The sequence below is a fragment of the Xenia sp. Carnegie-2017 genome, unplaced genomic scaffold, assembly GCF_021976095.1.
Source record: "Xenia sp. Carnegie-2017 unplaced genomic scaffold, XeniaSp_v1 HiC_scaffold_25, whole genome shotgun sequence".
NCBI classification, from domain to species: domain Eukaryota; kingdom Metazoa; phylum Cnidaria; class Anthozoa; order Malacalcyonacea; family Xeniidae; genus Xenia; species Xenia sp. Carnegie-2017.
Window position 1 is genome coordinate 961,230 of NW_025813488.1, and position 16,636 is coordinate 977,865.

Consider the following 16,636-nt stretch of genomic DNA (forward strand, 5'->3'; position numbering starts at 1 on the left):
TAAAAATATAAAATTACTCGCCATCTCAAAACGACCTAGCACCAGTGCATGCATGGTTTCCTTTTAGCTTTTGGCTTTTGCACCCAGCAAACCGCCCTTTTCAGAGTAAAGGGCGGTTTGCTGGGTGCTAACCTTTTGCGAGTCACGAATAAGAACGTCATCATAATGGAATGTTCAACAACAAAATGCGTTTTAACGGAAATTGTACAGGCAAATCGAGAGTACAGGCAGATCAAGACAAAATGCACATTGCAAAGGACAAAATGCGCGTTATTTATTGAAAATATAGCTTTTAATTTTGGCGGAGATCACCCTTCATAAGTATTGTCAAGAGCGAACTTCTTGTCGTTAAGGTATGAATTACATTCCCTCCACATTTTCATAAATCATCCGTCTACCGTCTGTGCGAATACAAAACTTATTTCTGTGTCAACAGTAAGAAGCACAACACGAAAGTTCGCAATTATCTTTTTGAAACCATTAAGTATAAAAGCTGGTTGATTATAGGTGAAATTTGGCAGCGCATATATGTATAAAATGCTGAATTGGAAACTTAAACGTTTTACAGCGTGATGGTTTAATACTGTGTCACAATAATTACATAACGCTGACGCCATTCAAAGCGACAACAAAGCCTTCTTCTTGACCTCGTTTGGTGAGATAAACATCGTGTCTTTATCAAATTTTTAAGAGCGTGGATACACCATATATTTGTCAAATGCCATATCGACGATTGGGTATAGCATTTGCATGCGAAGGTTGTTTTTACAATTTCGCAAACACCTGTAACACGCATCGATAATTAATTTTAAAATGTCTTTCTTTCAGATGACAGTCTGTTGACAATCGACATTAACTAGAGAAGATATAAAAGATTTGTGACGATGGTGGCAATTAGTCTCATTGTATTATTTGTATTTATAAATTTTCCTGAACCAAGTGAAAACTGCGACACGAAACTTGATGTCATTTATAAAGAATATAACTGTAATTGCTCCATACCGACCAACAAATTGCCAGAAAACTGTACAGAGATAAGAAAACAGATTACTGAACAGTATAATGCGTATGCTAAGGTAAATTCAGTAATTGAAAAGACATATATGCGCAAACTGATCAGCCATTAGTTTTAAATGGCAAGATTATGATTGATTTTACGGATACGTCATAGTATAAGCTCATTGACCACAGGTCACAGTCATCGCACAACGTATATAGTTTACTGTTTACATGTATGCATTACTCTTGCAGCGTCTTTAATAACTACTCTCAAGTGCTATGTCACATTTAAACAAATGACCATTGTGCTGTAGCCTTTATATGTGATTTCTTTAAGGACCTATTCACACGATATCGGATTGGTTTTACACCGAATTATTTATCGTACCGGATAGGTCTTGCGTTAGTGCGGCTCCCCTGCAACCCGTTGCGCTTTGTATCTGTTTTGCGGAGAGTTTTGACACCCTAACTTTAACCCTAACCCTAAACCAATTCAATGCGTTCTGCTTCTGAAGCTAAAAATTTCGAGCGATTTTTCCAAAAATGGATGAGAACACAGCGCTAAAAATCTTGTTTGCAATTAATATTCCACCAGCAAATATAATACACTTTTAGCAGAGAATGTTTAGGCCTTTAACAACGTATTGTCTCAGGATCGTGACTAAAACACCACACGAGTACATACGAGTACATACCATTGAGTTCTATAATAACTGGAGCGGCTAAGTGGACTGGGAACTGTTGTAAAAAACATGGCGGCCAACGGACGTATTTCCGCTGAAATGATCGCTTTGCAGAAAAATAATATTCTCGACCTCCCCCTGGTGTCTATAGTAAATTATAAAGAATTTTTCAAAAACAAACACGATATCACAGTATATGGATATCGTTAGTTCCATATTCTGTGACGATATTTTTTTTGGCATTTCTTTTATAATGCCAACACTTCAATCGTTCAATTGTTGGATGTCGTAGTTTCCACAAAAAGGAACATATCGCTTCTCACAGGTGAGATAGTTGCTTGTTTTGTTAGTCCGTCAACGATTGAAAAGCAATTATACATGCACTTGAAAAGCCATAAAATACATATTAAAGATCGTATTTTTTAAGACTGACTTGAACGCCAAATATACTGATGTTTTCCTGTTTATAGAACTCTGTATACTTGTACAATTCTTATAAAATTCTGTATACTTTTCTGTCATTTGTTAATGCATGAAATCGTAAATTTACCCATCTATTTGCAAAATAGTTTCCTAGTTTCCCTGTATCAAAAATGTGATCTGGTATCAATAAGAAATGATCAGCCCCAACGGTACCCATGATTTGGAGCAGAGCTTGTTATGTTCTATTTGCTGACAACATGCAGGGAAGATCAAGGAGTAAAGATGACTGGAAGATGTTATTGATTGTGGTCAAATTCTATGGATGGAGACAATGGATTCACTAATGATGCCTTGAATGCTTTGAAGTTAAAGTTCATGATCCAAAGAAAGATGGCAAGAAGGTTGTGTGTGTTTTGATGCTTAATGAAATGTCAATTCACAAACATGTAAAATGGAAGGCCATAAAGTTTGTGTCTATGTAAACATTTGTACTGAGATTGATGATGACTCGATGCAGATGTGAAGCTTCAAACTGTATAAGCCATTGGGTTTTATGTAACTTAATGTTTAAATCATGTCATATCTTTGTCAAAATATTTTAGTTGAGTGTTGTTTGAATGTTACTAATATCTAATGCACTATACTGAAGCATTAAAGATTCAGTGATGAAACCTTTAAAGTTACTGTACTGTATATTTCTTATATATTTCTTATATTTCTTCAAGAAAAATTTGAGCTTATTTACCTATTAGAGTACAGAATGGAGATTTATCATATGCATTATTGCTGCTTTTTTAAAGAAAAGTTTTTCACTTTTCAAAGCTTTTCAACAAATTTTTTGCTTCTTATTTCTTATCATGAGATTGATGATATAGAGGTAATATAATCCAATAACTTTCTAATTTCTAAAAAGCTTTTAAGCTTCTAGCATAAAAGTACACTATAGGAATGTAATTCATTTGGTTATATTGCCTTGCTATGACATATCTACTTGCACTTCATCATTCTTGTATGAACAAAACACCAGATGTGGATACTCAGAGAACAAAATGCACTACCAACTGCTTATGAAATTTATTATTGAGGTGAAGACTGTGTTAATCATTCAAATTATAGTGCACTTATATTGCAAATATAGGAAAAACAAAACAAAGTGAAAAAGAAAGGTAGAAGTATTAAAACTACAAATGAATTATAAACACCATTGGAAGCATAAGTGTTTTGATGATTATTTGTATTTTGCCCAATTCATATATCAATACAACAAAATCAAAATGTGCTACAACTTCACAAGTATTTGATGCAGTTGCACTTCAGAACATCACAAAAAGGTTACTTAAAGTAATTTCTACACAATATTGTTTGTTTTTATTTACCAAACCTATGCAGACTTGAGTCTTTTTGAAATTTCATATGAAACTCAATTACAGAAAATCCGTAAATATCCACAGATTTAATATGTACTTTTTTAAAGAAACAAGTAAAAATCCTACAATAGTGGCGAAAAAAGCCATTGCCCATTGCATGAAAAGAAGCAAAATAGCAATGATAACAAATAAGCTAACTTCTCTCTCGTGAACCGTGGAGATGAGCTATGATATACTTTTTTGTATAGACTAAAGAGTTTAATCGATCAAACAAGTTTGACGCTGGTAAGAAAACGACGCACATCTGCATTCATACATGTGTAGCCGACATATAGGTCTTTCGTCGATAGTTATAAATGCATCCTCGTAGCAGCAGATAACTGACAACCACAGTTGACTGTTATGAATTTAAGGTTTTACCTTGATTTTCAACAAAAATTGCCGAATCCCAAATACATACATTTTCCTCACTCTTGCCTCAGGAGAGTGGAAATTGTGAAATTTTCGGAAAAGCGGTCAATTTCGGTAAATCTCAGCGGCAACGGACGAAATCCGCCATGTTTTTTCCAACATCAGATATCTAAGGCCGCGCCAGTGAACTCGACATTTGAATAACTGGAATGATAACCGAAGCCAAAATTGAAGCCAAAAATATTTGTCGTCATCATTCGTCATCACACGTCAGGCTCTAGTCTCGCGTGTTCATTTTATTTTTAAAATCATTTGTCCCTTGAAATGGTAGAGTTCGGATCTTGATCAGAGCGTAAAAATAACGAAATGTTTGTAATGAAAAGGTTCACGGAAAGTGAATCAAAGTGATAAATCGAGAAGCAAGATGAGGTGAACTTAGTCGATCTGCTCTTACGCTGCGGTTTTCCTTTAAAACATATCAAAGTCTTTAAGGATATTCAATTATTGATATCGAGATGACAACCATTTAGTATTTCAAGTTTCAAGCACTATCAAAATCGATGAAAAATACAATCGCTCTGTAAAAAGTAAAAATGCGAGTTATAGACTCGATATTTTTTATGAAACTGGATATTCAAGTTTCTTTTTTATTCGGAAAAACAGATCTTTAAATCCACTTAAATGACAAAAAAGACAAACACTGTCTTTTTTGTTTTCCGTTTGAAAGTTTACCTTGACGAAAGAAAATTTATGCTTGAATATTTTTTCGTCATATTTTCTATTGTATGTATCTTTTAGCAAACAGTGTAATTTTCAGTTGGCTTTTCCTCGTTACAAGTTGTAGTTAAAACGAACTCTGTAGTAAAGTTTCAGCTGTAAAAATAATCTTTTGCGAAGAGTTGGCCTCGTGTGTTTGTATTTGTTTTTATATTGTTTATACTTTTTTTGCAATTTGTATTCAAATTTATATTGGCCGTGTATGTTTGGCATCAGAGGAATGAAACTGACGTACAAGCCGCGTGAATATTCGACTTTGAAGGACTGGAACTGACGTACAAACCGCGCAAGAGACTAGGACTTTGGCTTCAATTTTATATCTATAAAATGTATTGTCGTTATCATTCCAGATATATATATATGGAGTTCACTGGGCCGCGCTTGAGATAGCCGCTCCAGTTATTATAGAACTCAATGGTACATACGAGTAACATACGAGTACATACGAGTGACATACGACTACATACGAGTAACAACGAGTACATACGAGTAACATACGAGTACATACGAGTGACATACGACTATTTTCTGGTCAACAAATGAGAAACAACACAATTACTTCAATACATTGATATTTGCGTTTATTTTTCCTTGTATTTGTGTGGACTTTGGGGCAACCATTTGATGGATTTAAATGCTGAAAAGGTATTTTACTTTCATACTACATTCATTTGTATGTTTTAGTTGAATTTGTTATAGATATTTTGTCGATGCGATTTGCCAGTCTTTGAGCGCTTTTTGACACACTTTCACCAAAGAAATACATATTTATGAAAGCGATTATACATTCATTTTGACTCTGAAGATGACTACCGCTAAGGTTGTCGAAACGTCAGTCAACAACAACAAAAACAGTCCTTCTCAGCAGGGGCGGATCTAGAGTATGTCAAATCCGTCGCGCGACTGATGTTTGAAATTCAAAAATTACCTATTCATATTAATTAAAAAATCACTAATTATTCTTTATTATCGCATTTACTTCGTGATAAAAATCCAGCTTTATTTATTATTGAAAACTAATGACTAATGCAACGAATATCTCCTTGGTAACCAGATCAGTTGAATTTTAATTGACCTGGAATAACCGACTGATAAGCGGGGTGACTTGACTGGTTCGACTTATAAAGGAGTCTATGAACGCCAGAAACGCTATTTTATTGGTCAATGGCCAGATCAGTGGACAGTCTGGAATAATCTCGACCGATAATAGGGGTGGCCGGACCTATAAGGGAGTCCAATTGCTATCTTACAATTGGTTCATTTGAATTTTTGTCTTACTGCGATTGGTTTGACCGATTTCGACTGATAGCCAACTGAACTAACATAGTCAAGCTCACTGTCTGAATTGAATGTTTGATCGTTCATAGTAATTTTCTGAAGCATGATAGAAACTAAACTACAATCAGATGGAATTTATGGAAATCTTTTACAAATTCATATATTGACATGAATGCTGCTTTCCAAACTGGGAATTTTTTCAAGAGGGTGAAAAATTTATGGATAAATTGTAAATGCTTGGCAAAGACGATCTCGCGAGCGACATTTCAGTCATTGATGTTCAAAAGCAAGCCAACATTGTTTTGAGTTTTATCAGCAGAAGTTTACATCGAAAATCGTAAGTAAAGGACAAGTGAAGTGTATGCATGAATGCAATATATCAAAGTCAATTTATGCGAGTGTGTGATGCGATTTATGTTAATATGGCGTATGGTAAGCAGATTGATGCTTCTAAAATTGTTGTTGCCGAAGGACTTTTAGCTATGATTTCTTTAGTGCTTGGGGAATCGTGGCCGTTATATGGTAGCGAAATCCTACATTTCTGCAAGTATATTTCAATGGACAAAAAATCTGTAGCCATAAGGTGCCATATTATTTACTTTATCATAAACAAATGTTTGGGGCTTTTCAGTTTATGATCATTGATCATTCAATCATTGGACAGTTATACTACATATTGTTTAAGATTTGAGAAAACTAACATTGATTACATGAGAAGCTGTTTACTATAACCTGTGATTTTGACTCTACTGATCCATGAAGCTTTTATTTTGACAATTTGACTGGAATGGTATTAAACCTGAGTATTTCACATACATGAAATGTTGTCCCATGTCACATATTGTCCCCTTTTCTAACTGAACACCTCATGTAGAGATGTAAAGGTGTGTTAATCTCTGCTCATACCAGATTGTTTGCCATAAATTCCAAGGGCTATTGATGTATGAATAGCATTTTCTATAAAGTAAAATGTCTTCCAATGTATGCAGATAAACCTTGAAATTTGGCAAAACAGCAAAGTATTTTCATGATCACTAGGTAATTTTTCTGATGATCAGTATAATTTCTAAACTAAATTATTTCAGATTTACATTTAAACGAGCTTTGATCATATGAAAAGATATTTATCATAAACAGTAAGCATGACACATGAACCAATTTTAACATTCATGTAATTATATAATTAAAGACATGTTGGTTACATTCTGTTTGTATTTGCAAATACAATGCTACTAGTGATTGCTATATAGCACACCTTGCATATACTTACAGAAGATAGTGAAATGCCTAAGAAACATTCATGGCATTAAGCTGTCCTTGCAATTTTCACTTTGATAATTTTCTTAATCTTTGACAGAAAAAATTTTGAGTTTTTCTCAAAAGTGAATTTGCTGGCTCTGATGTGGAGATGGGTAAAGGGTTACAATAAACTTGCATGGTTTGAAGTCTGAGCTTTTCTATATTTATGAACTGTCACTTGTAGTACCAAATTTCTAACTTAACTTATTACATAGAGGTTTGAATGGGGTCTCTAGGGGTCTATGCCTGACAACTTGGTAGAAATTTTTAAAGACTATATCTGTTTTGAATAGCATTATTGTAAAATAAATTTTACGTTCCTAGACATGCTAATGAGCCATATATTTGGCATGATAATGAGCCTAATTATTTGGCAAAACATTCAAGTATTGTTCACTTTTTTTTTGAAAAAACGTAAGCAAAATGTGTTGTTTTTACCGAAAAACGATGCCCACAAAATACATCTTGTATTGCTCTAAAACGCTGAAAATGGCATTTTAGAGGTTCTGAAATTCAAAATTTCTCAGGGGAGAATGCCTCAGACCCCCCCCGGCGCGGAGTGCCTCCGACGTTTTATGACTGATGTTTGAAAAATCCTAGATCCGCCCCTGCTTCTCAGGACTATACCAACCTGGACGATCTACAATTACAAACATGTAACGATACTACCGGGTTCAAAACCATTAATAAGGATCCAAAATGTACGAATTTCACCAAATGGCTAAGTATAGTTAACTGTTTTGCCATTGTAAATACTCACTCCGATCTTTTACTTCCTACACTTTTTAAAATAAAATCAACGATGAAAATGAACTTTGTTTTCTAAAAAATATTACCATATTTAAACTGAATTAAACTATAGCTATAAACAATAAATCTTACGCTATTTCTTGAATATCAACATTTACGTAAAACGATTACATGTGTCAAAAAGCGCTCAAATACTGGCAAATCGCATCGACAAAATATCTATAAAAAATTCAACTAAAACATACAAATGAATGTAGTATGAAAGTAAAATACCTTTTCAGCATTTAAATCCATCAAATGGTTGCCCCAAAGTCCACACAAATACATGGAAAAATAAACTCAAATATCAATGTATTGAAGAAATTGTGTTGTTTCTCATTTGTTGACCAGAAAATAGTCGTATGTCACTCGTATGTACTCGTATGTTACTCGTATGTACTTGTATGTTACTCGTATGTACTCGTATGTCACTCGTATGTACTCGTATGTACTCGTGTGGTGTTTTAGTCACGATCATTGTCTCAGTGTGAAAAGCTTTTTTCTGGTATTATTGTAATGTCAACGTATGATCGGTCGTATTTGGACTTCCAATCCTTGCTCTCATATGTACAAAAGAACGCTAAAAACTGTAACACACTGCAGAAAAAGCTCTACATTGTAATGAGTTCAAAAATGTGCTTTTTTCATTTAAGAAGCATTCAAATTAGCCCCAATTCCTGTTATTGCTTGCACATACAAAGACTAGGCAAATAGAAAATTATGTAGCGTCTTACGAATCTAGCCTCGTGTGAACAGAGGGTATTTTTCGTATCGGATTGCTCAACGAATCCGATACAAGACGAATCCGGTATCGTGTGTACTAGGCATAAGTTTTGGAGGACTAAAATATACAATTTGTTATTGTGTGCATCACATAATATATAAAACAAATAATGCATCAAGGTTTAGGTTCAATTACACGTGATAAAATTTTGTTGATTTTCTCACGCTCTTTAGTCGATTATTTACATGTTGAGTATCCGTTTAGTAAAAAGTAACGTAAGCAACACTTCGAGTGTATGCAAGGTTTTAGAACATACAGGTGACAGTCTTATAGCTATTGTTTATACCTGTCGAAAGCTCATTAAAAAAGAAATTTCTTGCAATTAATACTATCGAAGTTGTATCAAATTCTCTCAATGCCTTTCCTTCTCAATCAGGATAAACGAGAAAATGATTACGGATGGGTTTACGTGGCAACCATACCTGTAGGATCAGCAGGAATCCTTTTTAACGCACTTCTAATATTGGTGATCCTTTGTGATCCCTTGAAGATTCTTCATCGTGGAGCGTGGATGACAATCCTAAGTCTTTCCATATCTGACACGATGGCTTGTTCAGCAAGGGTCGCATCTTCAGTTATTGTAAAATGGTGGGACTTTGACCTAACTGAAAAATCAAGAATTTATACAGAGTTCTTCTGGCAGTTTGGTGTAAATGGCTCATTCTTGTCTCTTACGCTCCTCACTCTCCAGACTTTCATGATCGTCAAATATCCCGTAAAAAGCCGCCTTGCCATGTCAAGTGGAAGAGTTGTGTTCATGATTGGAATTTTGTGGGTTGTATCGTTAGGACTCGCACTGCCAGAAATCGACGACATTTCTAAGGATACGAGAAAGTATTTTTTCGTGGCTACTGTCTCCGTTTTGGAAATGGCTACATTAGTTCAGATCATAGTGAAGATATTAATAATACGAGAAATTCTCTCACCCAGTGAAGCATTAAGAAGCGGTATCCAACACAAGTATCAAAGAGAAGTGGCCAAAACCGTCATAATACTTATTTTCATTCTCATTGTTACAGCACTTCCATATTTTATTGCCAAACAGATTGAGTACATAAGAAGAATTAAGGACGGATCATATAATTTGACCATTAAGTTTCCATATTACTACGAGCCCATTGCCATTGCCAATTTTGTGGCCAATCCAATAGTTTATTCTTTTCGTCTACGAGATTATCGCAAAAGTTTACTCTTCTTATTCTTCCATTATAAAAAAAACAAAAATCACGCTCCTCTGATTAATCAGAGCAATAAAACAATGGTCACAAAAGTGTAAAGCAGCTGTATGATTCACGTTGACAGGTCTACTGAGGTTGATGTGATGTCTCTACTGAATTTAATGAAACAACTCTTGTTGACGTTATTATCTAATGTTTTTCGTATGGTGTAAGCCACATTCATTATATATTTGCACTTGAGGCGCTATGATGTTGCCAAAATACGTTTATAATATATTTATGCTGCAGGTAACGATAGCAATACATTATTTGCTACATCGTTTTAAAAGATCAGAGACTTTTAAACAAAAAGGAAACTGATAAATCATAATTTTTTATTTGGTGTGGGATGAAACACAGATACGGATGGCACAAATACGGGTGAGGCGATAAAACATGGATGATGGGATAAAACACGGGATAAAACACGGATCTTATTGAAATTTTATTTCTTTTCAAGTGGTGTTGTTTAGCAAAAATAGTATGAAGACGTTGTGCATTAACATTTTATGCTTGTGTTTAAATTGTTTCATGTACCAAAATGTGGGAAAGTAAAACTATAATGTTTTAAACATCACTCAAAAAATTATTCGTAAAATTTATCTTGCATGATAATAGTTAGCATATAGCTGAACTCTCCGCCAAAGACATTATCCAGACATGGTTTTTCTCCTGAGAAAGTGTACCTATAATGTTGCAGGTTGCAAGTTAAATGTTGTCGGTAAAGTGAAGTTGATTCACAGTTTTTAAAAAAGTTTTTTTTTTGTAGAAAAAGAAGTTAATACTTAATTCTCGAGAGCTCTTTATTTCTGTTCTTATTCTTTATTCTATTTGTGTTTGTTATATAAGTATGTTTACCCTATTGTTCTATACTTATCAAACGTCTGTCAACGAAACCATTCAATAACTATTTTGGCACAACTAGATATGTTGTTAACTTGACACTCACAAGATATTATTTGCTCGAACAACGTTGCCTATTTTAAAAGTCTGACTTATACGTATAATCTAACCATGTCTTATAAATTATATTGTATGAAAATTTTATGCTCTCCGAACTAATAATAACTCGTTTTATTATATGGCGAGCGTTACTTCCGGCAAAATGGCGTGCTGTTGTGGCTCAGAAATATTTTTGACAGTCTATTTTTTTCCGTAATGGAACAAGGTCCAAAACGTGTAATTTTACAGTCAAATGTAAACACACTTCGTAAAGCAAACAGCAAAACGCAAAGAAAACGAAACACATTACCATTTGCGAATTTGAGTCAAAGGTGAAACAATTGGAAAACCATCGAACTATCCAGACGATACATGTTGAAACGATCTCTTTTTTATTGACAAAAACTAGAAAAGAGAAAGTCAACCCGTACAAAACAGCAAAGGCAAGAAAGAAAGCAAGCTTTGTGTCAGGTCAAATAACGCCATATAATTAACCATTTAATAATCTCTCTTGTCTTTACTGCATGAGTAATATCGGACCTCTGTCTTTTTGTACAAACCTTTCCCTACTGGCTCGTTCTGTACAAAAACACCTCAGTCCAATATTTCTCCGTAAAGACCTCGTGCTCAGCAAAATTAAGGGCTTAAAGGACACATGCAACATAGAATTCGGATTGTTACTTTTGTACTTTACATAAAGGTATAGCTCCAACTAATAGTTCACCAAAGTTTGAGACTCAAAGGATAAATATTTTTGAAGATATGGAGGTTTAAAGTTGCTGCTTTACTGATAACGTATTGAAAATGCCCGACGAGCTAACGACGGCTACCGATTGTTAAAAGGTCGTTGTGACGTAATAGTTGACATTAGCTAAACGCGGTCAATTGCGCGCTTCGTTCAAAATATATTGGTAACTTCTTAACAACACGACAATTTAGCATTAAAAATATGGTTTATTGTGCCGCATTTAATTGTAAAAACGGTTCTTCTAAGAACCACCAAACGTAGCAAAAGGTTTCTTTTTTTTTTCGTTTCCCGAAAACAAGCGCATGCGAGATATTTGGATTGAAAAAATCCGACGCAAAAATTGGAAGCCAACAAAGAGCTCAAAATTGTGCTCGCAACATTTCGAGAGTTCGTGCTTCGTGCAAAATTTTGAAGCGATGCAATCAGTAGGATGGACAGCAGGACGGCTTCGCCTTGAGAAAGATGCTGTACCCACGATTTTTGAATACTCTGTGGAACCCACAAGTGTAGCATCTAAAAGGAAGCAGCCAACAAATGTTAGAACTGCATTTGAGAAGAGACGAAGGCAAGAGGTGAATATTATAGTTATAGTTAGCAATATTTGTTTACATTTATCAAGAACTAAGGTATATAGCATTACCATATTGAAGGCAATTTTATAATTTTAGATTATTGACGACGTTCTTGCAGAACAAGACGACTTTCTTGTAGACGACGACAACGATGTGTCGACATCGGCTCGAAATGTTTGTGCGTTTTACTTCAAAGGAAGTTTGTCTAAGATAAAAGATGTCAATATATATGTAGACAGCAAAACACAAACATATACAGTGGTAACTAATTCAGACTAATGTCGATTGATCTTTTCTGTGTTATTTTAACTCATAGAAAATTCCTTAACGACGTTAGAAGCGCAATGTGAAATGCCAAGCAGCCATAACAATCCGTCCGCAAAAACACGTAAGGTCAAGAACCACTCAAACAAAAGTGCCAAATATGATAAGTAGAGGTATAGACTTTCCATTTCGGCCGTTTTGATTTTTGTGAAAAATCCAGCAATACGATAATTTTATGCTAAGGTACGGAGGTTGGGTTCATTTCAACAAAAAATCACAACACACAGACGACTTCATGTGAATTTGAACATTTTGAGGATAGCGCTGTATGCTCTGATACAGAAAGCACGTCGACGATGAGCAATAGCTACAATGGATCTGACTCTCAATGTTCAAATGAGTTAAGCGAAAATGAAGAATCCGACAATGACAATGCGACGTTAGTACCAACTATCCAGTCACCTGACTATTCTTTACATTGCTTTTCTCTGTCATATGTTTCTCAGAACGTTACGTTTATCTCTCTCTGATTCTGATGGTGATTTTTATGTTATAGGGAAGATGCTCAAAATGAGAGAAAATACATAGTGTTTGATAGTTGCCTTAAACAGTTAGTGAATCAATGCCCATGTTGTGGTGAAAGCTGTTCCATTGTGATTATGACTTGTGTATTACTTAAAAAAGTCATCATTGCAAAAGCAATAAGTTGCAATAGTTGTAAACATAAACTTAACATTCATTTGTAGATTGTTTATTGCCGCTCTTCATTTCAATGAGAATGGAAATAAAGCTCAGAAAACGAAGAATGGTGGGCAAACAGAAGAGGCATTGATTTGGAGAGTGGCTTATTCAAAGTCAAAAGAAGGACAAGGGGTCATCAAACCAGTGAAAGTTGACAGCACTTATGGTTAGCACAGAAAAATAAACTTACCTTTTCTCAAAGTGCAATGCAAAGCCAACATAAATAATGATTTGCTTTTCAGGATATGTTAAGGACTTGATGAAAGAAGTTTTGCACTGCACACGCATTAATCCAACACTGTCCAAAGCTCTTGATCTCGCTGGAGTGAAAGAAATACCTGTCCCATTGACTTGCCACAAATCAAAAATCAGCAAAGCTGAAGCCATTAAACAACATAAATCTCGCTTTAACGGGATCATTGCAACATAAATCTCGCTTTAATAAATAAAATGCAACTAACCACTCAACATTTCCAACAATTCTGTGAATGTATTCATCTTCGCTTTCCGATGACGAAGAATTGTCATCATTTTGACCACCTTGCGCGTTGGCCAAAGACTCAAACATGTAAGGTTGTACCTCATTGTTATTGATGACAATATCATAATCGGCTTCTTCTTCAGAAGAACCATTAATTTTTGATAAATAACAAACAGTAATAGCAAAGTACCGAAAGCCGTGCAAGCAATGCGTGCAAGTCGTAGAACGATATAAGAACGATGCTTGTTTATGTCAACTAATACGTCACTCTTTCCCAGTTCCCAGACTTAAACAATCTCACGGCGTTTTAGCAATGGTCATCGAATGTCGTGTTTTTACCGATTATAACCCTAAATATCTTTTGAAATATTTTGCGGACAACTTTGAAACTTGGTACGTCTTATTTTCACGCTATAGGCATTACAATAAAATAAAGTTGTTTTCTAGCTTGCATGTGTCCTTTAATAATAATAACGCGTTTCGTTCATAGCCGTCGAATATTATAATTTCAACAATGTTGGCGTTATACATTGAAAGTGTAATATTTTGGTTTTATTTCAAAACCATCATCACACAAAATCATAGGGATAACGCTTGAGAAGGGTTTATTTGACGCCTGCTACAATGGTTAAACTATAACGGATAACCATCGTAGCAGGGTAATTTTTCTTTTTATTAAAAGGCAATGAAATTGTTTAACGTCAGAAGCATAGTCAAATACTCTAAATCTATCAACTTAATGAGATCTTGCTCAGAATAGTTACCCCTTTAAAACAAATGGAAATGTCGTGATGAGTGAATTCAGTATAGTGTATACACAGCCTAAGTTTTTAGAACGTCCAAACTATAACCATGAAAACTAGTTGTATCTGCTTTCCACGGATTTCTCGTTAGGACGATAATAAAATTGGTATAGCTGTTTTAGGGAGTTTGCATTTTGACAAATTCTAGATTGCAAATGAATGAGAACTTTCATATAAGCATACATTTAAGTGTTTGGTATGAGATAATAGATGTGCTCATTTCGCTCAACACAGTTGTGTGCAAATTTTCGTTGAGTATACTGGCATGTGCTTCAAATGTTAGTAAATCATCCACATGACAACAAAGAACAAAGACATGTAAGAGAGAAATTAAAGCATGAAAAAAACTTAATCATTAGCAACAACAATATTTTAATTCTTTTCGCCTTACAGATTTTGAAAACAGCCAATACTTATATACCCATTACAAGTGTTGTTTCGCTATGTCTTATGAAGTACTTGGATGTCATTAATTAATGTAGCATAAAAGTATTTTACAAGATAGAAGATAGTTTTTCAACCATACAGATCACCTCTTGATGCAACATGAATATTTTGCATGAATTTATTTATCAATTCACCAAATAAGCTCCCAAATGACAATGTCGTATCAAACATTATATAATTGAGGGGACACAAATTAATATATGCATGTCCTGCCTTTCAATGGCAGACTTCCAAAAAAAACTGATATGGTCAAAATTAGTGGCTATTTCAGAAAAAAAAGGAACTCACTAAATGTGATTTACTTTTGGTACCCGTCTGCAAAAATAGTTTCACTGTTTTAAAATGTCAGCCAGTTAACAACAGCGAAACAACAGCAACTTAAATCAACGAGCATCTAGTTACAAGACTTTGTTGTAAACAGTAGCGAAGCTAGCCGTGGGTTACTCTTACAATGTAAATATTTTTGTTTTAATTTTCTGGAAAAACAATGAATGGAATTAATTTAGTAAAGACAAGAATGGCAATATTGCTGAAAAATTTGTATCATATGAGCAAAACATCGGGCTGGCTTCGTCACTGATTGTAGAGGCGAAAAATGTGATCATATCGGACTTAAATGCATTTGGTTGTGATTTTATCAATATTTTTATACAGAAAACACATAAAAGTATCGTTAGAGGTGGCTATCTGAATAAAAAAGCACAAGACATAACAGTAATGGAGAGCTATGCTGAGAAAATGTGTACAGATCAAGTGCCTAAATATAGGTACCTCCATATAACATGTGGTGTGTTGATTTAAAATAAGCATGTCATTCAAAATTTTTCTCTAGCCCACGTGACAGACCCATACTTGTTGTATAACTTTATGCAATATTGAAGAATCGCTTGCCTCCGCAACGTTACATGCGTTTGAGCTTTGCATAAATTTTACTGCTTTATACAGGCTGACAAAAACGGCTTCTAACTCTGTTTTAAAAATTTATTTTGAATAAAGCAGTATATTTTATGTGAAAGCTCACACGAAATTGAAGTATCGTGAAAGAATAAGTGATGGTCTATGACGTACGCTAATGCTATTTTTTTTATATATACGCAGATTAGATGAAATGATTATGATACGTATTTCCCTATAAATTCCATAAATTAGAAAGATTCTGAAGATAATGAAAAGCATTCACCGTTGCAATAATTACTTTAAGTCATTTAACTCGACGAGTAGAAAATATACTGACGCAATACGGTTTCAATGTAGCCTGTAAAACAAACTATTTAGCATCAACAACTTCATATAGCTAGTTATTCCAAAGCCATCATCAGAGATTATAATATATAAATGCTAACACGGTTTATTTTACATGCACATGAAAAACATGTGACTTGGACGAGATTTGAACTCGCACCTTCGGGATGCTAGTCCGCCACTCTACGTGTTGAGGTACCAAGCCCACAGAGATTGGAGACGAGTCAAATCTCTTAAAACTACGTATGGACGAGAAGTTCTCGCCATGCTAGCAGTTACTGGATGGCACCGTGTTTCGACTTTATTCCAAAGCCATCATCAGAGAGATTATACATAATATAAATCCTAATAGGTTAACTATAAGGATAC

The 16,636-nt window shown here is 34.6% G+C and overlaps 1 protein-coding gene and 1 long non-coding RNA gene across 4 annotated transcripts; both read left to right on the top strand.

Moving 5' to 3' along the window:
- Positions 1-155: 155 nt before the first annotated feature.
- Positions 156-10,833, top strand: LOC124452675. 3 transcript variants are annotated; one of them, XM_047003262.1, is made up of 3 exons: positions 156-353; positions 829-1,076; positions 9,187-10,833. In XM_047003262.1, exons 2-3 carry the CDS (start codon positions 885-887, stop codon positions 10,084-10,086), a joined length of 1,092 nt encoding a protein of 363 aa, XP_046859218.1. In that variant the 5' UTR covers positions 156-353; positions 829-884; the 3' UTR covers positions 10,087-10,833. The 3 variants fall into 3 exon arrangements, with proteins under 3 accessions (XP_046859218.1, XP_046859220.1, XP_046859219.1); XM_047003264.1 differs by lacking the exon at positions 156-353 and adding an exon at positions 438-655; XM_047003263.1 differs by lacking the exon at positions 156-353 and adding an exon at positions 474-758.
- A 2,411-nt stretch (positions 10,834-13,244) lies between these two features.
- On the top strand, positions 13,245-13,762 carry LOC124452678. Its single transcript, XR_006950839.1, has 2 exons — positions 13,245-13,460; positions 13,537-13,762. It is a non-coding gene; the product is annotated as an uncharacterized LOC124452678 (long non-coding RNA).
- The last annotated feature ends 2,874 nt before the right edge of the window (positions 13,763-16,636 follow it).

Excerpts from the sequence above, each read along its gene's own strand:
- LOC124452675 (XM_047003262.1), top strand. The coding sequence starts at position 885 with ATGGTGGCAATTAGTCTCATTGTATTATTTGTATTTATAAATTTTCCT. Across the intron at positions 1,077-9,186 it reads AGTATAATGCGTATGCTAAG|GATAAACGAGAAAATGATTA; the intron begins GTAAATTCAGTA and ends CTTCTCAATCAG.